The sequence below is a fragment of the Microplitis mediator genome, chromosome 9 (assembly GCF_029852145.1).
Source record: "Microplitis mediator isolate UGA2020A chromosome 9, iyMicMedi2.1, whole genome shotgun sequence".
NCBI classification, from domain to species: domain Eukaryota; kingdom Metazoa; phylum Arthropoda; class Insecta; order Hymenoptera; family Braconidae; genus Microplitis; species Microplitis mediator.
In genome coordinates, this window is record NC_079977.1 from 1,494,293 (window position 1) to 1,518,762 (window position 24,470).

The following is a 24,470-nucleotide window of genomic DNA, read 5'->3' on the forward strand; positions in this document are numbered from 1 at the left end:
ATGGCTTTTTTCTTTTTAAATAGCTATAACTTTTTGAAAATTCGACTGATTGGGACGTTTTTTTTCTCAAAATTTTGTTTTTAGATGTACTTTTTGAGAAAAAATACAAAAAAATTATCGGAACCTATATTCATTGTTTTTTTGTAGATTTTTAGAAAAAATCAAAAATTTTTCGATGTTTACCATTTTTGATTTTTGATTTTTTTTTTTATATAAAACTTTGACATTTTCTGCAGATCCTCAAATTTTTCCAGAGTGATGTTTTTTCGATTTATATTTTTTTTTTCCAATTAAAAAAAAAATTTTTTTATAACTAGCCTTCTTTCTCATAAAACCATGCTTAAAATTTTTGAGAGTGCTCAGAAAACTTTTGAATTTGAAAAAAAAAATAAAAACAATAAATTTAAATGGTTATCCTCGCAATAATTTGAATTTTGTTCGAAAAATCAAGTTTAAAAATGGAAAGACCTACTGAATAATTTTTTTGTATTTTTTTTCAAAAAGTACGTTTAAAAACAAAAATTTTGAAAAAAAAAACGTCCCAATCAGTCGAATTTTGAAAAAGTTATAGCTATTTAAAATGAAAAAAGCCATTTTTTTCAAAAATTTATAACTTTTTTTCGGTTGGGTGGAAAAATTCGAAAAAATTATGAGAATCGTTTTTGATAGGGTAGAAAAAGAGAAAAAATTTTCAGTCAAATCTAAAGGGGTCGGGTCAAAAGTGGTCGATTTGGCGTGGAATGCCCCATATATATATATATATATATATATATATATATAATATATAAGCATAGTTGTAATGTTCACGTCTATGACAACACACTTACAATTCGGCATTGAAGCTATTAAAGTGTTGGTGAATGTATGTAGCCTGAGCATGCGCAGATAGAACATCATAAGAGATGCGAACGAAGCAGCTGAGCAGTTACTCAAATATTCTATGAATGTGCGTACACGTTGTTACTTTAATACGGAGTTTTTTTTTATAATAGACAGTAAAACTAATTTCGAAACATTGCGATAATTTGAAAAGTTTGTGAATTGATGGATAAAAATTGTATGTGAAGGCTTGAAATTCAGAGTATTTTTAGATTGAAAACTTCTGAATTGTTAAATTTATATTATATATATATATGTGCATATATGTATAGTCACTTGGAGGAAGAGGTTATAAAGAGTAAGTTTGGAATTTCAGTTTAATACGTGGCGGTGATATGATTGAAATTATTGATAAATTTTTGTATTAGGTCGCAATTTTCAATATAAATCGATACGATGGCAGAGGAACTGTCGCCATGTTTGAGTGGGATTCAAAAAGTCGCAGGAAGTAAATTGAGTGATAAGTTCAGTACACTGAACCACATCGCGAAAAAAATAGTTGAATCAGAAAATCAAAATGAAGCGATGCAATTGGCTGTCGATTCGTCGAAATTACCGGAGGCTCTAAAACCTCTGGTGCAAGTGGAAGTCGCGCGATTATCAGAACAATTTGAGGGAATTTGCGAAGCTTTGAAATCCGATGACTCTGTAGTGTTTGATCGAGCGCTCAGGGCCAAGTGGTTTTTTAATGGCAGCCATGAAAATTGTAGGGTTCAGTACTACCAGGCACAGATTTTTCCGGTCGTATCTCTGCAGAGTCGACTTAAAATTATCAAAGCGTTGGCTAATAATTTAAGCGCGAATCCTGCTATCGCCGAAGAATTTTATACTGCGCTGACTCTGATGTACGGAGAGAAACAAGCTCACCCTCTACTGATGGCTTGCAGTGAATCATTTATCTGGAATTGCGTCGCAGAGCATAAAGTACGGCTTAATAATAGATTAGTTCGAACTTTATTCTATAAATATCCAGCGCTCGTAGTCAAATATCTGAAGTTGAGCAAAAGAAGTGATGATCAATACGAGCGAAATTTACGACTCGTTAATTTGAATTCTCTATCAGATTTTCTTCCGCGATTAATTAAAAAGTGTCCAGAAACTTTTGTGGAGCTTTTAGAAATGGAACGTGTCAGCTACTTCATAAGGCTGAGTCACACTCGCACCGAGTTATTTTTGAAAAATTCCATCGATGCATTGATCAAAGATCCTCAATTATTTATGCCAATTTTGGACCAAAAAACGGTTACAAAAAAACTCACTGACAGCCAATTTAGAATTGTTATCAAAAAATTGTTACCTCCCACATTGGAGTCCTTTCAATTCGATGACTTGTTCGAGTATCTGAAATATCTACCAGAAGATAAAAAATTACCAATGATGACATCGGTCTTTGAAAAGGTGTACAAAGTAAATTTTCTAGATTGCACCGAGAATATTACACCCATATCAATGCGATTACTTCTGCGGGACGAACGCATCAAACAAGCGAGAATAAAACTGCAGAAAGATCCAACTGGTAAAATTAAATACTCCGATTATTCGTGGTTTTGTTATTTGGCGCCTGAGGAGTCCATTCCATATTTTAAAGATCTCATCAAAAAATCATCAAATGCCAACGATAGATCCGCATTACTTAAGCAGTTAATTTTCACATGCATTGTAAATTCCGATAGTAACGCGTTACTTGAAGTACTCAAGTATATCTCGACAAGACATAAAAACGAGAGCGGTTCTACACTTCCTAATGCTTTAGAGGTGCTAACGCTAGAATATGACCTAAAAAGTCCTGACCTAACGCTTGAACACTGGGATTTAATTTATAATTTAGTGAAACTGTTGTACGTCAAAAATGGAATAAGCTCTTACTTTCCTAGTACAAAGGACCTGATACCAGCCAGAATTCGCTTTGATTTAGCGAATAACTATCCGATAACTGACAAAATAAGTTTACTGGCTGAGTACATTTTAAATTGGTGGAGTGAAGACTGGAATATTTTGAAGGACAACTTGTCCTACAACAGGAAGTGTCTTGAAGAATTTATGGGAGTATTGCCATCGAAAATTGAGAAAAAGAAGGCATATCTGACTGTTGAATTGATAAATAACATCATGATATCGTTCAACGATTTTAATGAACGTAATTCAAAGTCCAAGTCACCGTTGGAAATGATGACAATCAAAAATTACCCATGGATTTTGGATTACGTTAAAAAGTGTTTGGTTGATAAAGATGCAAATAAAAGCGATGTTGAAGAACTGAAAAGAGAATTGAAAAAAACAGACGAAGAACTTCATAAAGCGTTGGTTACTCAAGATAAAGAGGAAATTGATTTGGAGTCACCAAAAGTTATACAGTTACTGAAAAATGACCCGGAAAAAATAGCGAAGAATTGGGAATTATACCTGGAAAAATGTATGGATTCAATTCATAATCCGTGGGTCCGAAGATTTATAAAATTGTGTCGCTGGTATCAAGATTTGCCAATAAAGTTTGCTGACAAAAGTTTAAACGAAGTTACAGTGAAGAAACGAGATGGAGGATTGATTGTTCTGGGGCTACTATTTGAAGGATCAGCATTTGCGCGGGTCGTAGAGGCTTTTGTACCAACATCAACTACAATAGATCCCGAAGAAGAAGATGCTGCAGATGATTATAAGATGTCGTCTACTATTCCGATGGCATTCAATGTCGTTAATCCGCCAGTGTCTCTAGATTTAATCCTCAAATTCTGCGTGGGAGATTACATTCACACAACAGTCAATTGTCTTGTAAATGTAAGCCGACGAACTGCGTTACCTAAAGTCATTTCGTTTGCAAAAACGCTGATGGACCGACCGATTTCTATAAAAAAACACGGAATTCGGCTCTTTTGTACGGTCGCGGATGTGAAACAATTACGCGGTATCCTGATGGATTTGTGGAAATCCGAAACGCATCAGACCATTCGCACGTTGGTGTTTAAAAATGTGTTTAAGGTTTTTGAATCAATTCCCAATGACGAGACCTGGGGAATGATTTGCGAATGTATCGAAGATCTCAAACCAGATGATACAGATACTTTTGAATCTCTTATGAAATTCGATTCGATTCCTAATGAATACATCGCGGATTATGTCGGCAAATTATTATGTCTTTTTCGCAGACTCGATGATGTGGAAAACGGTTCGAAACCAGATTCCGATTATACTACAATGCTACTTGATATTGATATAAACATATTAGTTCGATATCCCGAAGAATTACACAATGAGATAATTGACAAATATGTTCTTAATTTGTCACTATCACAAACTGTACAGTCTGCAAGCCATATATATTTAATTAAATACATTAGAACAGCGCAAGATAAATTAGAAGACAGATTGAAACGTTTCAAAATCATATTTATCAAAATTGTTAACGAAAATTGGGATATTCCTCATCCTACTGAACCGTCATTCTATCCAGCAAATTATTTCGTAAAAAATATAACAGGAAGTTTAATGATTTATGCTAATAAATTGCACGAGCCAAATCTAGTACGATTAATCAAAGTTGCATTCGATTCATTTAACTGCACTTTAAAACCACAGCAAGACCCCCATACCTACTTGAACTTGTATTTTGCTTCGCTACTGTCAAACAAGAAATTTTCCCCAAAAGAAGTTGCTTGTAAAGTAAACGAACTGTTACCCTCATTACTAAAAATTTTTTCCGCGGAATTAATTTCATTTATCGCTAATTCCTTATCCGATTATCTCGATTTATACTTCGATGACAGGAAGAGTGATAATCATTTGGGTGTAGTCGAAGGTTTGATTGAATCGAATAATGATCCAGCTACGATTCTTGCTGCCCAATTTTTGTCGCTGCAGTCTTCTTCTGTCAATCGCTCCCGGTTTTTAAAAATTATTGATACTCTCAAAGAGCATAGGAATCCCACGGTCATATCGATAGCCAACATTACAATGTTTGGGCTTGTGTAAAACAAAAAACAAAAACCGCCTATATATTAATAAAAATATTTTTATAAATTTTCGTTTTCTTTTGCTAAATATTTATTGAACTTTTCTTATGCTATTCTGAATATTATACTTATAAATAAATAAAGAAAAATTTGATGTTAAATAAATTTGATTATTGTGTTTTCCTTATGTTAAATAATAAATATAAGTTATAGTATTCTCATCATAACTCTTATTTTTTGCAGTCACCGTAAAATAGTTCAGGTAATTATGATGTAAATTATAATTTAATCTAAACTTTCTGACGATATATAATTTTGTCAAACTCACCCCTGTCACGTGATACATCCATACCCCGAAAAGTCAAGGGGCCCAAGGTCCAGAATTACAGAAGCGAATGGAATCAAGGGACACAATTGTACCGGACAGTTAAGCGGTCACGTTTTCGAGTGTTAGACATATACAGTAGAACCTCGATAAGTTAAAATTCAAGGGAAACGTAAAAAAATTTGAGTTATCGAGTTTTTTACTTATCGAGAGTTTAAGTTAGAGAGGTTATTAAAGTAAAATTTTTAACTTAACGAGGTTTATTGATTGGAAACTTGAGTGTGAAAAAGATACATATAATTCAATAGAAATGATAGATTTTTATTTATTTATACATATATATTTACTCTTATATGAAAATTCCTACTGAGTAAAGGTCCTCCCCCTCCCCTTTATCCTTTATTTCCCTAGTTCCCGATTAAGTGAAAGACTAAAGTGAAAATCAATTAAGCTTTTGGCGAAACCTTTTGTTTGCATACATACTTAATACGATGACTCAATGATCTTACTTTAAGTTATGGAGGTCACCAAAATATTATTTTAAGTTACCGAGGGCAATGCTCAAAATAATTGTTTGAGTTATCGAGGTTTTGTACTTTAAGTAATAGAGGTTTTAAGCTGTGAAGGGAAGGGAATCAAAAAAATTTTTAAGTTACAGAGGTTTTGAACTTATCGAGGTTTGAGTTATCGAGGTTCTACTGTATATACAGCATAGTCACTGACATACGTCTCACATTGTCAGGTTTAAGCTTTTATGAATTAAAATCTCATTGTTTCAACTAAGTGTTAGTCGTTTCTTACAGAATTGCCATTTTTTTCTTTATTATTGTCTGGTCTTAAATAGATGCTTTATATCATGGACAGGAAAAAAATATAAGTTGAGTAATAACGGCCACCCTATACAGATAGGCATGGTTGTGATGTTTACGTCTATGACAACACACTTAAAATTCGGCGTTGAAGCTATCAAAGTGTTTGTGAATGTATGTAGCCTGAGCATGCGCAGATAGAACATCATAAGAGATACGAACGACGCAGCTGAGCAGTTACTCAAATTTTCTTTGAATGTGCGTACACGTTTTTACTTTAATACGAAAGTTTTTTTTATAATTAACAGTAGAACTAATTTCGAAAGATTGCGATACTTTCAAAATTTTGTGAATTGATGGGTAAAAATTATATGTGAAGGCTTGAAAGTTCAAAGTATTATTAGATTGAAAAATTCCGAATTGTTAAATTTATATTATATATATGTGCATATATGTATAGTCACTTGGAGGAATAGGTTATAAAGAGTAAGTTTGGAATTTCAGTTAATACGTGGCGGTAATTTGATTGAAATTATTGATAAATTTTTGTATTAGGTGCGTCGCAATTATCAATATAAATCGATACGATGGCAGAGAAACTGTCGCCATGTTTGAGTGGGATTCAAAAAGTCGCAGGAAGTAAATTGAGTGATAAGTTCAGTACACTGAACCGCATCGCGATAAAAATAGTTGACTCAGAAAATCAAAATGAAGCGATGCAATTGGCTGTTGACTCGTCGGAATTACCGGAAGCTTTGAAACCTCTGGTGCAAGTGGAGGTCGCGCGATTATCAGAACAATTTGAGGGAATTTGCGAAGCTTTGAAATCCGATGACTCTGTAGTGTTTGATCGAGCGCTCAGGGCCAAGTGGTTTTTCAATGGCAGCCATGAAAATTGTAGGGTTCAGTACTACCAGGCACAGATTTTTCCGGTCGTATCTCTGCAGAGTCGACTTAAAATTATCAAAGCGTTGGCTAATAATTTAAGCGCGAATCCTGCTATCGCTGAAGAATTTTATACTGCGCTGACTCTGATGTACGGAGAGAAACAAGCTCACCCTCTACTGATGGCTTGCAGTGAATCATTTATCTGGAATTGCGTCGCAGAGCATAAAGTACGGCTTAATAATAGATTAGTACGAACTTTATTCTATAAATATCCAGCACTCGTAGTCAAATATCTGAAGTTGAGCAAAAGAAGTGATGATCAATACGAGCGAAATTTACGACTCGTTAATTTGAATTCTCTATCAGATTTTCTTCCGCGATTAATTAAAAAGTGTCCAGAAACTTTTGTGGAGCTTTTAGAAATGGAACGTGTCAGTTACTTCATAAGGCTGAGTCACACTCGCACCGAGTTATTTTTGAAAAATTCCATCGATGCATTGATCAAAGATCCTAAATTATTTTTGCCAATTTTGGACCAAAAAACGGTTACAAAAAAACTCACTGACAGCCAATTTAGAATTGTTACCAAAAATTTGTTACCTCCCACATTGGAGTCCTTTCAATTCGATGACTTGTTCGAGTATCTGAAATATCTACCAGAAGATAAAAAATTACCAATGATGATATCGGTCTTTAAAGAGGTGTACAAAGTGAATTTTCTCAATTGCACCGAGAAGATTACACCCACAGTAATGCGATTACTCCCTCGGAACATACGCATCAAACAAGCGAAAATAAACGTGCAGAAAGATTCAACTGGTAAAATTAAATACTCCAGTTATCCGTGGGTTTGTTATTTGGCGCCTAAGGAGTCCATTCCATATTTGAAAGATTTCATTATTAAATCATCACATGCCTACGATCGATGCGACTTACTTGAGCGGTTAATTTTTACATGCGCCATTAATTCCGATAGTAATGCGTTACTTGAAGTACTCGAGTATATCTCGACAAAACATAAAAACGAGAGTGGTTCTACACTTCTTAATGTTTTACGGGAATTATCGAAAGAATATGACCTTAAAAGTCCTGACCTAACGCTTGAACACTGGGATGTAATTTATTATTTAGTAAAACTCTTGTATTTCAAAACTGGAATAAGCTTTTACGATCCTGAAATAAAAGACCTGATACCAGCCAGAATTCGCTTTGATTTAGCGAATAACTATCCGATAACTGACAAAATAAGTCTACTCGCTGAGTACATTATAAAGTGGTGGGATGGAGACTGGAATATTTTGAAGGACAACTTGTCCTACAACAGGAAGTGTCTTGAAGAATTTATGGGAGTATTGCCATCGAAAATTGAGAATAAGAAAGAAGGTCTGGATATTAATTTGGTAATTGGCATCATGAAATCGTTCAACGATTTTAATGAACGTAATTCAAAGTCCAAGTCACCGTTGGAAATGGTGACAATCAAAAATTACCCGTTGATTTTGGATTACATTAAAAAGTGTTTGAACGATAAAGATGCAAAAAAAAGCCAAGTTGAAAGACTTAAAAGAGTTTTGAGAAAAACAGACAAAGAACTTTATAAAGAGTTGGTTACTCAAGATGAAGAGGAAATTGATTTGGAGTCACCAAAAGTTATACAGTTACTGAAAAATGATCCGGAAAAAATAGCGAAGAACTGGGAATTATACCTGGAGAAATGTATGGATTCAATTCGTAATCCGTGGGCCCAAAGATTTGTAAAATTGTGTCGCTGGTATCAAGATTTGCCGATAAAGTTTGCTGATCAAAGTTTAAACGAAGTTACAGAGAAGAAACAAGATAAAGGATTGATTGTTCTGGGGCTACTGTTTGAAGGATCAGCATTTGCGCAGGTCGCAGAAGCTTTTGTACCAACGTCAACGACAATAGATCCCGATGAAGAAGATGCTGCAGATGATTATAAAATGTCGTCTACTATTCCGATGGCATTCAATGTCGTTAATCCGCCAGTGTCTTTAGATTTCATCCTAAAATTCTGCGTGGGTGATTATATTCACACAACAGTCAATTGTCTTGAGAATGTGAGCCGACGAACGGCGTTACCGAAAGTCATTTCGTTTGCGACGACGCTGATGGACCGACCGATTTCTATAAAAAAACACGGAATTCGTCTATTTTGTACGGTTGCGGATGTCAAACAATTACGCGGTATCCTGATAAATTTGTGGAGATCTGAAACGCATCAGACAATTCGCACGTTAGTGTTTAAAAATATGTTTAAGGTTTTTGAATCAATTCCCAATGACGAGACCTGGGGAATGATTTGCGAATGTATCGACGGTCTTAAACCGGATGATAAGGATACGTTTGAATCTCTTAGGAAATTTGATTCGATTCCTAATGAATACATCGCGCATTATGTCCGCAAATTATTTTGCCTCTTTCGTAGACTCGGTGATGTGGAAAACGGTTTAGAGCCATGTGTCGTTTGGTGTTATATTACAAATCTACTTATAATTAATCATAATATATTGGTTCTACTTCCCGAAGAATTACACAATGAGATAATTGACAAGTATGTCCTCGATTTGTCACTACCGAAAAATGTACTGTGTGCAGGCCATCATTATCTAATTGATTACATTATGACAGCGCGAGAAAAGTCGGAAGACAGATTGAACCGTTTCAAAAATGTATTCGTCAAAATCGTTAACGAAAGTTGGGATATTCCTCATCCTACTGAACCGTCATTCTATCCAGCAAATTATTTCGTAAAAAATATAACACGAAGTTTAATGTTTTATGCTAATAAATTGCACGAGCCAAATCTAGTACGATTAATCGAAGTTGCAGCCGAGTCATTTAATTCCACTGTAAAACCACAGCAAGACCTCCATTCGTACTTAAACTTGACATTTGCTTCGCTACTGTCAAAAGACAAATTTTCCCCAAAAGAAGTCGCCTGTAAAGTCAATGCACTGTTACCCTCATTACTAAAAATTTTTTCCACGGAATTAATTTCATTTATCGCTAGGTCCTTATCCGATTATCTCAATTTATACTTCGATGACAACAAGAGTGATAATCGTTTGGGTGTAGTCGAAGGTTTGATAGAATCTAATAATGATCAGGCTACGATTCTTGCTGCCCAATTTTTATCGCTTCAAAGGAATTCTCCCTCTAGCTCCCGGTTATTAAAAATTATTGATACTCTGAAAGGGCATAGCAATCCGACGGTCGTATCAACAGCCTACATTATAGTATACGGGCTTTTGTAAAAAAAAAAAAAACCAAAAACGTCTCTATGTTAAAAAAAATATTTTTATAAATTTTCGTTTTCTTTTGCTAAATATTTATCAAAGTTTTTGTATGCTATTCTAAATATTATACTTATGAATAAATAAAAAAAGTTGATATTATATAAATTTAATTAATGTGTTTTCGTTATGTTCAATAATAAATATAAGTTATAGTATTTTCATCATAACTCTTATTTTTTGCAGTCAACGTAAAATAATTCAGGTAATTATCTTGTAAATTTTAATTTGATCTAAACTATATGACGATATATAATTTTGTCAAACTCACCCCCATCACCTGATACATCCACTACCCCTAAAAGTTAAGGGGCCCGAGGTCCAGAATTGCAGAAGCAAATGGAATTAAAGGACACAATTGTATCGGACTGTTAAGCGGTCGCGTTGTCAAGTGTTAGACATATATATACAGTACAGTCACTGACATACTTCTAACATTCTCAGGTTCAAGCTTTTATAAATTAATATCTTATTGTTTCAACTTGGTGTCAGTCGTTTCTTACAGAATTACAATTTTTTTTCTTTATTATTGTTCGGTCCCGAACAGATGCTTTATATCATTGCCAGGTACAAAATATAAGTTGAGAAATAACAGATACCCTAAATATATATAGGTATATATAACATATAGTCATGAATGTGATGTTTACGTCTATGACAACACATTTAAAATTCGGCGTTTAAAGCTATCAAAGTGTTTGTGAATGTATGTAGCCTGAGCATGCGCAGATAGAACATCATAAGAGATACGAACGAAGCAGCTGAGCAGTTACTTAAATTTTCTATGAATGTGCGTACACGTTTTTACTTTAATACGAAAATTTTTTTTATAATTAACAGTAGAACTATTTTCGAAACATGGCGATAATTTGAAAAGTTTGTGAATTGATGAATAAAAATTGTATGTGAAAGTTTAAAAATTCGGAGTATTTTAAAATTGAATATATTTGAATTGTTGAATTTATCTACACATATATACGTGTATATGTATGTTTAGATAGAGGAATAAAGTATAAACGGTGTTTCAAGTTTGAGTTTTACGAGGTAAATTTTATTGGAATTATTGTTCGATTTTTGTGATTAATGCGTCGCGATTTACGATATAAATCGATACGATGGCAGAGGGACTATCGCCATGTTTGAGTGGGATTCAAAAAGTCGCAGGAAGTAAATTGAGTGATAAGTTCAATACACTGAACCACATCGCGAAAAAAATAGTTGACTCAGAAAATCAAAATGCAGCGATGCAATTGGCCGTTGATTCGTCGGAATTACCGGAGGCTTTGAAACCTCTGGTACAAGTGGAGGTCGCGCGATTATCAGGACAATTTGAGGGAATTTGCGAGGCTTTGAAATCCGATGACTCTGTAGTGTTTGATCGGGCGCTCAGGGCCAAGTGGTTTTTCAATGGCAGCCATGAAAATTGTAGGGTTCAGTACTACCAGGCACAGATTTTTCCGGTCGTATCTCTGCAGAATCGACTGAAAATTATCAAAGCGTTGGCTAATAATTTAACCGCGAATCCTGCTATCGCTGAGGAATTTTATACTGCGCTGACTTTGATGTACGGAGAAAAACAAGCTCACCCACTACTGATGGCTTGCAGTGAATCATTTATCTGGAATTGCGTAACAGAGCATAAACTACGGCTTAACGATAGAATGGTACAAATTTTATTCAACAAGTATCCAGAACTTGTAGTTAAATATCTGAAACTTAGCTTAAACAGTGCTGACGAATCGAAGCGTAATTATCGGCCCGTTCATTCACATTCTTTGATTGAATTTCTCCCACGTCTAATTAAAAAATATCCAGATACTTTTGTGGAACTTCTTGAAATTCCCAGTCGCCCCTACATAATATATTTAAGAGTTACTCAAACCGAGTTATTTTTGAAAAGTTCCATCGATGCATTGATAAGAAATCCTAAAGTATTTATGCCAATTTTGTGTCCAAGGATCGTTGCAAAAAAACTCACTGACAGCCAATACAAAAATGTCATGGCCCAATTATTTCATCCAGAATTAAAATACTTCGATTTCGATAGACTGTTCACGTTTGATCTGTATGATTTACCAAAAGAAAGAAGATTACCGATAATAACATCGGCTTTTGAAGAGGTTTACAAAGTAAACTTTCTAGACTGCACTGAAAAAATTTCACCGACAGCAATGCGAATACTTCCGCGGGACGAACGCATCAAACAAGCGAGAGTAAAACTGCAGAAAGAACCCACTGATGAATTTCGCTATTCCACGCGTTCGTGGGTTTGTTATTTATCATGTGAAGAGTCGATTCCTCATCTAAAAGGTCTCGTCAAAAAAACGTCAGATTGCGAAAAAAGATGTGAATTACTCAAGCAATTAATTTTTACATGCATTGTAAATTCCGATGATGATGAATTACTCAAAGTACTGAAATACATCACGACGAGGCATAGAAACGAGCGTAGTAATAAACTGTCAGCTGTTTTTGAGGTACTATTGGATGAATATGACTTAAAAAATCTACCGCTTGAACATTGGGAGGTACTGTACAGTTTTACGAAATATCTGTACGTTAAAAATGGAAAAGGATTTTCTGATTTAAATGAGTTACTAAAAGCGAGAATTGTATTTGATTTAGAAAATAACCACTCGATAACTGATAAAGTAACTTTCCTTGTTGAGTACAATCTACTGCACAAAACCGGTTTCGTGTGGACACTTCTGCAAGATAACTTGTCGAATCACAGAAAATATTTTGATGAATTAATCAGAATACTCTCATCAGTAAGTGATGATAAAAAACAATATTTGACTGCTGAATTTGTACATCACATCATGCAATTGATTTACGATTTAAACGACCGTATTCTGAAAGCCAAGTTACCGATAGAAAAAATGTCGATAAAAAATTATCCGTGGATTTTGGACTCTATTAAAAAATTTTTGAACGACAAAGACGAAACTGGATGGGAGGTAAAATTTATCAAAAAAATATTGAAGGAAAAAGAAAGTGAAATTTATGATTCACTGGTTGCTGAAGATGAACAGGAAATAGATTTGGAGTCACCAAAAATATTACAAATACTCAAAAATAATCCGGAAAAAATAATGAAAAAATGGGAGTTATACCTGGCAAAATGTATGGACAATATCAGACGTCTGAGGACACAAAGATTTATAAAACTGTGTCGCTGGTATCAGGATTTGCCAATAAAGTTTGCTGATAAAAGTTTAAACGAAGTTACAGAGAAGAAACGAGATGGAGGATTGATTGTTTCGGGGCTACTGTTTGAAGGATCAGCATTTGCGCAGGTCGCAGAAGCTTTTGTACCAACGTCAACTACAATAGATGCTGATGAAGATGATGCTGCAGCCGGTTATCAAATGTCCTCTACTACTCCATTCGCATTTAATGTTGTAAATCCGCCCGTGTCTTTAGAATTAATTCTAAAATTCTGCGTAGGTGATTACATTCATACGGCAGTAAAATGTCTTAATAATGTGAGCCGACGAACGGCATTACCTAAAGTTATTTCGTTTGCGACGACGCTGATGGACCGACCGGTTTCTATGAAAAAACACGGTATTCGGCTCTTTTGTACGGTCGCGGATGTCAAACAATTACGCGGAATCCTGATGGATTTGTGGAGATCAGAAACGCATCAGACAATTCGCGCGTTAGTGTTTAAAAATGTGTTTAAGGTTTTTGAATCAATTCCCAATGACGAGACCTGGGGAATGATTTGCGAATGTATCGACGGTCTTAAACCAGATGATAAAGATACGTTTGAATCTCTTATGAAATTTGATTCGATTCCTAATGAATACATCGCGGTTTATGTCCACAAATTATTTAGCCTCTTTCGTAGTCTCGGTGATGAGGAAAACGGTTTGCAGCCGGATGTCGTTTGGTCTCATATCGAAAAGCTACTTAAGGTTGATGACAATATATTAGTTTTATTTTCTGATGAATTACACAATGAGATAATTGACAAATATGTTCTAGATTTGTCACTATCAAAAACTGTACAGTCTGCAGGCCATAATTATCTAATTGATTACATTATGACAGCGCGAGAAAAGTCGGAAGACAGATTGAACCGTTTCAAAAATGTATTCGTCAAAATTGTCAACGAAAGTTGGGATATTCCTCATCCTACTGAACCGTCATTCTATCCAGCAAATTATTTCGTAAAAAATATAACAGGAAGTTTAATGATTTATGCTAATAAATTGCACGAGCCAAATCTAGTACGATTAATCGAAGTTGCAGCCGAGTCATTTAATTCCACTTTAAAACCACAGCAAGACCCCCATTCCTACTTGAACTTGTCATTCGCTTCGCTACTGTCAAACAAGAAATTTTCTCCAAAAGAAGTTGCTTGTAAAGTAAACGAACTGTTACCCTCATTACTAAATATTTTTTTCGCAGAATTAATTTCATTTATCGCTAGGTCCTTATCCGATTATCTCGATTTATACTTCGATGACAACAAGAGTGATAATCATTTGGGTGTAGTCGAAGGTTTGATTGAATCTGATGATGATCAGGCTACGATTTTTGCAGCCCAACTTTTGTCGCTTCAAATAAATTCTTTCTCTAGCTCCCGGTTTTCAAAAATTATCGATACTCTAAAAGGGCATAGCAATCCTACAGTAGTATCGACAGCCTACATTATAATGTACGAGCTTTTGTAAAAAAAAAAAAAAAACCGCCTATATATTAATAAAAATATTTTCATAAATTTTCGTCTTCTTTTGCTAAATATTCATCAAACTTTTTGTATGCTACTCTGAATATTATACTCATTAATAAATAAAAACAGTTGATATTATATAAATTTAATTAATGTGTTTTCCTTATGTCCAATAATAAATATAAGTTACAGTATTTTTTTCATAATTCTTATTATTTGCAGTGAACGTAAAATACTTCAGGTAATTATCTTGTAAATTTCTATATATTCTTAACTATATGACGATAAGTCTGTTTTAAATTGTTGTTGTGATGTTTACGTCTATGACAACACATTTATAATTCGGCGTATTAAAGCTATTAAAGTGTTTGTGAATGTATGTGGCCTGAGCATGCGCAGATAGAACATTATAAGAGATACGAACGAAGCAGCTGAGCAGTTACTCAAATTTTTTTTGAATGTGCGTAAAGTGGTCCCACTAAGAGAATGCACCTCGAAAATTGCCCCCACCACCGCACATTTATGAATTGCGCATGCGCACAGAAAAGTGGGAGAACATCTAACCCATAAAACACCCAGAGTGGGAGTAAAATCCTACGACACCCGAGGCTCATTCTCTTGTCGGGATGACACTACACGTTTCTACTTTAATACAAAAGCTTCTTTTATAATTAACAGTAGAACTAATTTCGGTAGATTGCGATAATTTGAAAAGTTTGTGAATTGATGGATAAAATTTGTATGTGAAGGCTTGAAAATTCGGAGTATTTTTAGATTGAAAACTTCTGAATTGTTAAATTTATATTATATATGTGCATATATGTGTAGTCACTTGGAGGAAGAGGTTATAAAGAGTAAGTTTAAAATTTAAGTTAACACGTGGCGGTAATTTGATTGAAATTATTGATAAATTTTTGTATTAGGTGCGTCGCAATTTTCAATATAAATCGATACGATGGCAGAGAAACTGTCGCCATGTTTGAGTGGGATTCAAAAAGTCGCAGGAAGTAAATTGAGTGATAAGTTAAGTACACTGAACCGCATCGCGATAAAAATAGTTGACTCAGAAAATCAAAATGAAGCGATGCAATTGGCTGTTGATTCGTCGGAATTACCGGAGGTTTTGAAACCTCTGGTACAAGTGGAGGTCGCGCGATTATCAGAACAATTTGAGGGAATTTGCGAGGCTTTGAAATCCGATGACTCTGTAGTGTTTGATCGAGCGCTCAGGGCCAAGTGGTTTTTCAATGGCAGCCATGAAAATTGTAGGGTTCAGTTCTACAAGGCACAGATTTTTCCGGTCGTATCTCTGCATAGTCGACTCAAAATTATCAAAGCGTTGGCTAATAATTTAACCGCGAATCCTATTATCGCTGAGGAATTTTATACTGCGCTGACTTTGATGTACGGAGAGAAACAAGCTCACCCACTACTGATGGCTTGCAGTGAATCATTTATCAGGGATCGCATCGAGAAGCATAAGCTACAGCTTAATAATAGATTAGTACGAAATTTATTCTATAAATATCCAGGACTCATAGTCAAATATCTGAAGTTGCCCAGAAAAAGTGATGATAAATACGAACGAAATTCGCAACTCATCTATCTACGTTTTTTAAGAGAGTTTCTTCCACGGTTGGTTAAAAAATGTCCAGATGCTTTTGTAGAGCTCGTTGAAATGCACCATCATGGTTTCTTCATAGGATTAAGTCACACTCGTACTGAGTTATTTTTGAAAAGCTCTATAGATTCATTCATGAAAAAACCTAAATTTTATTTGCAGATTTTGGATCTAAAAACAGTTACAAAAAGTCTGACTGACAGCCAATTTAGAAGTGTTATCAAGCAACTATTTCCTCCCAGATTTGAATGCTTTCAATTCGATTCATTGGAGAAGTATCTGTCCTATCTACCAAAGGAAAAAGTATTACCTTTAGTGAATTCGATTTTTCAAGAGGTTTACAAAATCAACTTTCTATACTGCAATCACAAAATAACACCCACGGCAATGCAGTTTCTTTCGCAGGACGAACGCACCAGACAGGCGAGAATGAAACTGAAGACAGAACCAACTGATTACTTCAACTATTCCACGAGATCGTGGGTTTGCTATTTTCCTTGCGATGAATCAGTTTCGTTGCTTAAAGATATTATCAAGAGAACACCAAATGGCGCCCAAAGATGCGAATTACTTAAGCAATTAATTTTCACCTGCGTTATTAATTCCGATAATAATGCGTTACTCGGAGTACTCAAGTATATCTTGACGAATCACAAAAACGAGGGTCGATTTACACTGGTAAATGTTTTACAGATATTGTCGCAAGAATTTGACCTAAAAACTCTAACGCGTGAACACTGGGATGTAATTGACAGCTTGTTGAAATTGGTGTATGCTCAAAATGGAATCGACTCCAACTTTATTACTATATTTAACTTGATAACAGGTAAAATTGGCATCGATTTAGCGAATAACTGTTCGATAACGGATAAAATACGCATGCTTGCTGAATCCAACGTCACCTATGGGGCTAACGCGTGTAATATTTTGAAAGACAATTTGGCGTACAACAGAAAATGCCTAGAGGAATTGATCAGAGTCTTTCCATCTGTAAATAAAAGAAGAAAAAAATCTATAACTATTGATCTGATAGGTAATGTCCTAAGTTCGATTTACGACTTCAACAAACGTAATTCGGAAGCCAAATCACCTCTAGAAATGATGTCGATCAAAAATTATCCCTGGCTTTATAATTCTGTTAAGATGTTTATTAAGAACGAAGATCAGAATAAAAAGGATGTGAAAAGACTTAAAGAATTATTAAGAGACGGAGAAACCGAAATTTTTGATGCATTGGTTACCGCAGATGAGAGAATTGATGTACAGTCACCGAAAGTGTTGAAGTTATTGAAGAATCATCCAGAAAAAATACTGAAAGACTGGGAATTGTACCTGGAAAAATGTATGGAGAACATTAGGAACCCTTGGGCCCGAAAATTTTTGAAATTGTGTCGCTGGTATCAGAAATTGCCGATAAAGTTTGCTGATAAAAGTTTGAACGAAGTTGTAGAGAATAAACGAGAAGGAGGATTGATTGTTCTGGGACTACTGTTCGAAGGACCAGCATTGGAGCAGGTCGTAAATGTTTTTGTACCAACGTCAACGACAATCGATTCCGATGAAGAAGATGCTGCAGATGACTGTAAAATGTCCTTTACTACTCCAAAGGCATTTAATGCCATCAATCCACCGGTGTCTTTAGATTTTATTTTGGACGTCTGTGAAAGGTGTTCTAATCACGTGATAATCAGTTCTCTTGTGGATGTAAGCCGACGAACTGCGTTACCTAAAGTCATTTCGTTTGCACAGACGCTGATGGACCGACCGGTTTCTATAAAAAAACTCGGAATTCGGCTCTTTTGTATGGTCGCGGATGTCAAAAAATTACGCGGTCTCCTAATCAAGTTGTGGAAATCCGAAACGGATCGGACGATTCGTGCGTTTATATTTAAAAATGTGTTTGAATTTTTTAAATCAATTCCCAATGACGATACCTGGGGAATGATTTGCGAATGTTTCGACGGTCTTAAACCGGAAGATGAAGATATGTTTGAATCTCTTATGAATTTGAAATCTATTCCTAATGAATACATCACGGATTATGTCCACATATTATTTAGCCTCTTTCGTAGACTCGGCGATGAGGAAAACGGTTTGAAGCCAGATGTCGTTTGGTCTCATACCGAAAAGCTTCTTAATGTTGATAAGAACATATTAGTTCTATATTCTGATGAATTACACAATGCGATCATTGACAAGTATGTTCTTGATTTGTCACTACCACAAAAAATACAGTCTGCAGGCCATATGTATCTAATTAATTACATTAGAACAGCGGGAGAAAAGTTAGAAGACAGATTGAAACGTTTCAAAAATGTATTTATCAAAATTGTTAGAGAAAATTGGAATAATCCTCATCCTACTATAAGTTCATTCTATCCAGCAAAATATTTCGTGAAAAATTTAACAGAATATTTAATAAATTCTGTTAATAAATCACACGAGCCAAGTCGAGTACGATTAATCGAAGTTGCTTTCGAGTCATTCAATTCCACTTTGAGACCCCAGCAAAACCCCCATTTCTACATGAACATTTCGTTTGCTTCTGTACTGTCGGCAAATAAATTTACCCCAAAAGGAGTTGCCTGGAAAGTAAGCGGACTATTACCCGGGTTAATTAATATTTTTTCCGCGGAATTAATGCCAACTATCGCTTCATTTTTATTTGATTACCTCATGTCATACTTCTCAGACGAAGGTACTGATTGTCTGTTGGATGTAGTCGAATGTTTGATCGGATTAAATAATGATCCGGCTACGATTCTTGCAGCCCATCTTTTGTCCCTTCAAAAATATGGTACCTATAGACCCCGGTTTATAAGAATTGTTAATTTTCTTACAGAACATAACAATCCCGTGGTGATGGCAATTGCCTCCATTATAATGTACAAGCTTTTGTAAAATGAAAAAAAAAAAAAAAAAAAAAATCGTCTGATTATTAATGAAAATATTTTCATAATTAATTTTTTTTTTTGAAAATATGTCATTAAACTTTTTGTATGTTACTCTGAATCTTATACTTTATAAATAAAAATATATATGTAATCGATGTGTTTTCCTTATGATCACTAAATAATAGGGGAAGGGGGGACAAAACGGGATAGGCCGGCAAAATGGGATACTCTCAAAATTTCGTCAAAATTTTTTTTTCTCAAAAAACTTTCGAAAATGGTCAAAAATGACATTTAGTATCATTCTACATTATTAAAAGCCAAAAAAAAAAACATTTTTATATTTTTTGCGAAAAGTATAATATTGGCGCCAATTTCAAATTTTGAAAAGAAATAACAAGGAAAAACTTCTTTAAAAATATGTTGAGAGTAAATTTTATTACTTACATCAATTTAAAAAGACATGATTACATCAATTTTATTCACTTGAAAAAAAAAAAAAAAATTTACTTTTTTTTGGGGTATCCCATTTTGCCCGCAGAAAATAAAAATTTTTTTTCTGATGGCAGTCGAAAATTCGTTATATTTATTTAAAATAGAATCAAAATGAAGCTAATTTACGATATTTATGTCCCTAAAAACTAAATTTTTCGTTAAGTATCCCGTTTTGCCCCCCCCCCCCTTACCCTATAAGATACAGTTTTTTTGTCATAACTCTCATTTTTTAGTCACCGGAAAATATCTCAGGTAATTATGATGTTTAAATTTTTATTCGATCTCAACTATATGATGGTATTTAAATTAGATAGTTAATTAATTTTTGAATATTATTATAAAACAAAGTTTAAAAAAAAGTGAGCAATTAATTTATCATTGATTATTTTTATTCTCGGAACTAGTAAATGGTCAGCTTGTTCGAATATGTAGTACCTTTGTAACATTATAAGATTAGATAGTGAATTATAAAAGATATAAATATAAAAATTATAAAAACCCAACAAATTAGAATTTTTATTTCTTAGAAATTGCCCGCGGCCTAGTAGTGTCATTTATATTTTAGTTCATTTTTATCTAGTGCTCTATGATTCAGCTGTGAAATTGTATGTATGTGTGACATTGATGACGCATGTGAGTGAACGAGCATGCGTAGTTTCGACTAAAAAATATTAAGAATGTCAGATGCCGGCGAGGAAATAGAGGAATAGTCAGTTGTAATAAAAATTTCGGAGGCCGAGTAAACCTTTCGCTGCTATGTTCGAATTCTGTGATAAATATGTAACATATATTTAGCGGGTTACTACTCAATAGATTTATTGCACAGAATAATATTCTGAATTGAATAACAATCATTGGAATTGTAATTATTAGGAGTTAGTTCTTGTGTTTTTAGTGTTAAAGTTCGATTCAAAATCTATGATGATGGATGTGATGGAATTATCGCCGTATTTAAGTGGGATTCAAAAAGTCGCGGGAAGTAAACCGGGTGATAAGTTGAATGCACTGAACCGCATCGCGAAAAAAATAGTTGACTCAGAAAATCAAAATGAAGCGATGCAATTGGCTGTTGATTCGTTGGAATTACCGGAGGCTTTGAAACCTCTGGTGCAAGTGGAGGTCGCGCGATTATCAGGACAATTTGAAGGAATTTGCGAAGCTTTGAAATCCGATGACTCTGTAGTGTTTGATCGAGCGCTCAGGGCCAAGTGGTTTTTCAATGGCAGCCATGAAAATTGTAGGGTTCAGTACTACCAGGCACAGATTTTTCCGGTCGTATCTCTGCAGAGTCGAAATAAAATTATCAAAGCGTTGGCCAAAAATTTAACCGCGAATTCTGCTATCGCTGAAGAATTTTATACTGCGCTGACTTTGATGTACGGAGAGAAACAAGCTCACCCACTACTAATAGCTTGCAGTGAATCATTTATCTGGAATTGCGTCACAGAGCATAAAATTCAGCTTAATAGTAGAATAGTGCGATTTTTATTCGACAAGTATCCAGAACTTGTACTTAAATATCTGAAACTTAGCAAGAACAGTGCTGACGAATTGGAACGTAATTATCGACCCCTTCTTTTACATTCTTTGTCCGAATTTCTCCCACGATTAATTAAAAAATATCCAGATACTTTTGTGGAGCTTCTTGAAGTTCCCGGTCGCTACTACAACATATATTTAAGACGCACTCGAACCCAGTTATTTTTGAAAAGATCCACCGATGCATTGATCAGAAATGCTAAAGTATTTATGCAAATTTTGAGTCCAAAGATCGTTGCAAAAAGACTAACTGATAGCCAATACAAAAGTGTTATCCAGCAATTACTTCGTCCAGAATTGAAATACTTCGATTTCGATCGTCTGTTCGATTGGGATCTGTGTGATCTACCAGAAGAAAAAAGATTACTTCTGATAACATCGGCTTTTGAAGAGGTTTACAAAGTAAACTTTCTAGACTGCACTGATGTAATTTCCCCGACAGCAATGCGAATACTTCCGCGGGACGAACGCATCAAACAAGCGAGAGTAAAACTGCAGAAAGAGCCAACTGATGAATTTCGCTATTCCACGCGTTCGTGGGTTTGTTATTTATCATGTGAAGAGTCGATTCCTCATCTAAAAGGTCTCGTCAAAAAAACGTCGGATTGCGAAAAAAGATGTGAATTACTCAAGCAATTAATTTTTACATGCATTGTAAATTCCGATGATGATGAATTGCTCAAAGTACTGAAATACATCACGAGGAGGCATAGAAACGAGCGGAGTAATATACTGGGAGGTGTTTTTGAGGTAATAGTGAGCGAATATGACTTACAAAATCTGCCGCTCGAACATTGGGAGCTACTGTACAGTTTTACGAAATTTCTGTTTGTTAAAAGAGGAAAAGAATCTCCTTATTTATCTGAGTTACTTAAAGCGAGAATTATATTTGATTTAGAAAATAACCACCCGATAACTGACAAAGTCAGTTTTCTCGTTGAGTCCAATATACAGAATAGAAGCTTTTTCGTGTGGAGACTTCTGCAAGATTGTTGTCCGATAGACTTGTCGTACGATGGAAAATATTTAGGTGAATTGATGAGAATACTCTCATCAATACGTGATGATAAAAAAAAACATTTGACTCCTGGATTTGTACGTTACATCATGCACTTGATTTACGACTTCAACGACCGTATTCTGAAAGAAAAGTCACCGCTAGAAAAAATGTCAATAAAAAATTATCCGTTGATTTTGGATTCCATTAAAAAATTTTTGAACGACAAAGACGAAAATAGTTGGGACGTCGAATGGATCAAAGATATATTGGAAGAACATGAAAGTGAAATTTATGATTCACTGGTTGCTGAAGATCAACAGAAAATAGATTTTGAGTCACCAAAAATATTACAGAAACTCAAAAATAATCCGGAAAAAATAATGAAATATTGGGAGTTATACCTGGCAAAATGTATGGCTGATATTAGACGTCCGGAGGCACGAACATTTATAAAAATGTGTCGCTGGTATCAAGATTTGCCAATAATGTTTGCTGAGGGGTGTTTAGACGAAATTGAAGAGAAGAAACAATCTAAAGGATTGATCATTCTGGGGCTACTGTTTGAAGGATCAGCATTTGAACAGGTCGCAGAAGCTTTTGTACCAACGTCAACTACAATAGATCCCGAAGAAGAAGATGCTGCAGCTGACTATGAAATGACCTCAACTACTCCATCGGCATTCAATGTCGTAAATCCGCCAGTGTCTTTAGATTTAGTTCTCAAATTCTGCGTAGGTGATTACATTCACACGGCAGTAAATTGTCTTGATAATGTAAGCCGACGAACGGCGTTACCTAAAGTCATTTCGTTTGCAAAGACACTGATGGACCAACCGATTTCTATAAAAAAACACGGAATTCGGCTCTTTTGTACGGTCGCGGATGTTAAACAATTACGCGGTATCCTGATGGATTTGTGGAGATCCGAAACGCATCAGACAATTCGCGCGTTAGTGTTTAAAAATGTGTTTAAGGTTTTTGAATCAATTCCCAATGACGAGACCTGGGGAATGATTTGCGAATGTATCGACGGTCTTAAGCCAGATGATACAGATACTTTTGAATCTCTTATGAAATTTGATTCCATTCCTAATGAATACATTGCGGAATATGTCCACAAATTATTTAGCCTCTTTCGTAGACTCGGTGATGAGGAAAACGGTTTGCAGCCAGATGTCGTTTGGTCTCATATCGAAAAGCTACTCAAGGTTGATGACAATATATTAGTTCTATTTTCCGATGAATTACACAATGAGATAATTGAAAAGTATGTTCTCGATTTGTCATTACCAGGTGATGTACTGTCTGCAGGGCATCATTATCTACTTAATTATCTTTTAGTAGAGAAAAATAAATTAGAAGACAGACTGGAACGTTTCAAGAATATTTTCGTCGAAATTGTCAATGAAAATTGGAATAAACCCCATTCTACTATTCCGTTGTTCTATCCAGCTAATTACTTTGTACGGAGATTAGCAAGAATTCTAATAACTCTCGCTAATCAAACACACAAGCCAGGTCTAGCACGATTCATCGAGGTCGCACTCGAATCATTCAATTCCACGTTGAAACCTCAGCAAGGCCCCTTATTCTATGTGTATTTCTCATTCGCGTCACTATTCGCGAAAGAAAGATTTTCGCCAAAAGAAGTTGCTTGTAAAGTCAACGGACTATTACCCTCATTGATTGAAATTTTTTCCGCGGAAACATTTACATTCATCGCTAATTCCTTATCTGATTATCTCAAGTCGTACTTCCCTAACAACACTAGTGATAATCTGCTGGAAGTCTGCGAAAGTTTGATTGAATTGAACAACGATCAGACTACGATTCTTGCGGCCCAATTTTTGGCGTTTCAAAATGATGATTCCGATCGTTCCCGGATTGTTAAGATTTTCGATTCTCTCAAAAGTCATAGCAATTCTGTAGTAGTATCCATCGCCTATATTTTATCGTAAATCTTTTGAGAAACAAACGTCTATGTATTCATATAAATATTTTTGTAAGTTATTTATATTTTTTTGCAAAATACGTTATCGAAATTTATGTATATTACTCTGAATATTATACTTTTTAAA

General features: G+C 34.9%; 4 protein-coding genes across 11 annotated transcripts in view; 3 read left to right on the forward strand and 1 right to left on the reverse strand.

The window, feature by feature from the left end:
* Positions 1 to 24,470, reverse strand: part of LOC130675136 (calcitonin gene-related peptide type 1 receptor-like) — a 222,135-nt gene that overhangs the window by 82,951 nt on the left and 114,714 nt on the right. The window lies entirely within an intron of this gene.
* LOC130675115 (uncharacterized) lies at positions 912 to 10,205 on the forward strand. 3 transcript variants are annotated; one of them, XM_057480608.1, is made up of 2 exons: positions 912 to 1,177; positions 6,516 to 10,205. In XM_057480608.1, exon 2 carries the CDS (start codon positions 6,548 to 6,550, stop codon positions 10,121 to 10,123), a length of 3,576 nt encoding a protein of 1,191 aa, XP_057336591.1. In that variant the 5' UTR covers positions 912 to 1,177; positions 6,516 to 6,547; the 3' UTR covers positions 10,124 to 10,205. The 3 variants fall into 3 exon arrangements, with proteins under 3 accessions (XP_057336591.1, XP_057336592.1, XP_057336590.1); XM_057480609.1 differs by lacking the exon at positions 6,516 to 10,205 and adding an exon at positions 1,248 to 4,977 and having other exon boundaries at positions 913 to 1,177; XM_057480607.1 differs by lacking the exon at positions 912 to 1,177 and adding an exon at positions 6,180 to 6,446 and having other exon boundaries at positions 6,516 to 10,203.
* LOC130675125 (uncharacterized) lies at positions 10,921 to 14,337 on the forward strand. Its single transcript, XM_057480620.1, has 2 exons — positions 10,921 to 14,085; positions 14,156 to 14,337. The coding sequence occupies exons 1-2, from the start codon at positions 11,278 to 11,280 to the stop codon at positions 14,201 to 14,203; spliced, it is 2,856 nt and encodes a 951-aa protein (XP_057336603.1). The 5' UTR covers positions 10,921 to 11,277; the 3' UTR covers positions 14,204 to 14,337.
* On the forward strand, positions 15,441 to 19,512 carry LOC130675117 (uncharacterized). 2 transcript variants are annotated; one of them, XM_057480611.1, is made up of 2 exons: positions 15,441 to 15,700; positions 15,770 to 19,512. In XM_057480611.1, the coding sequence occupies exon 2, from the start codon at positions 15,802 to 15,804 to the stop codon at positions 19,366 to 19,368; it is 3,567 nt and encodes a 1,188-aa protein (XP_057336594.1). In that variant the 5' UTR covers positions 15,441 to 15,700; positions 15,770 to 15,801; the 3' UTR covers positions 19,369 to 19,512. The 2 variants fall into 2 exon arrangements, with proteins under 2 accessions (XP_057336594.1, XP_057336595.1); XM_057480612.1 differs by having other exon boundaries at positions 15,774 to 19,512.

Excerpts from the sequence above, each read along its gene's own strand:
- LOC130675125 (XM_057480620.1), top strand. The coding sequence starts at position 11,278 with ATGGCAGAGGGACTATCGCCATGTTTGAGTGGGATTCAAAAAGTCGCA. Across the intron at positions 14,086-14,155 it reads ATATCGAAAAGCTACTTAAG|ATTTGTCACTATCAAAAACT; the intron begins GTTGATGACAAT and ends AATATGTTCTAG.
- LOC130675115 (XM_057480608.1), top strand. The coding sequence starts at position 6,548 with ATGGCAGAGAAACTGTCGCCATGTTTGAGTGGGATTCAAAAAGTCGCA.
- LOC130675117 (XM_057480611.1), top strand. The coding sequence starts at position 15,802 with ATGGCAGAGAAACTGTCGCCATGTTTGAGTGGGATTCAAAAAGTCGCA.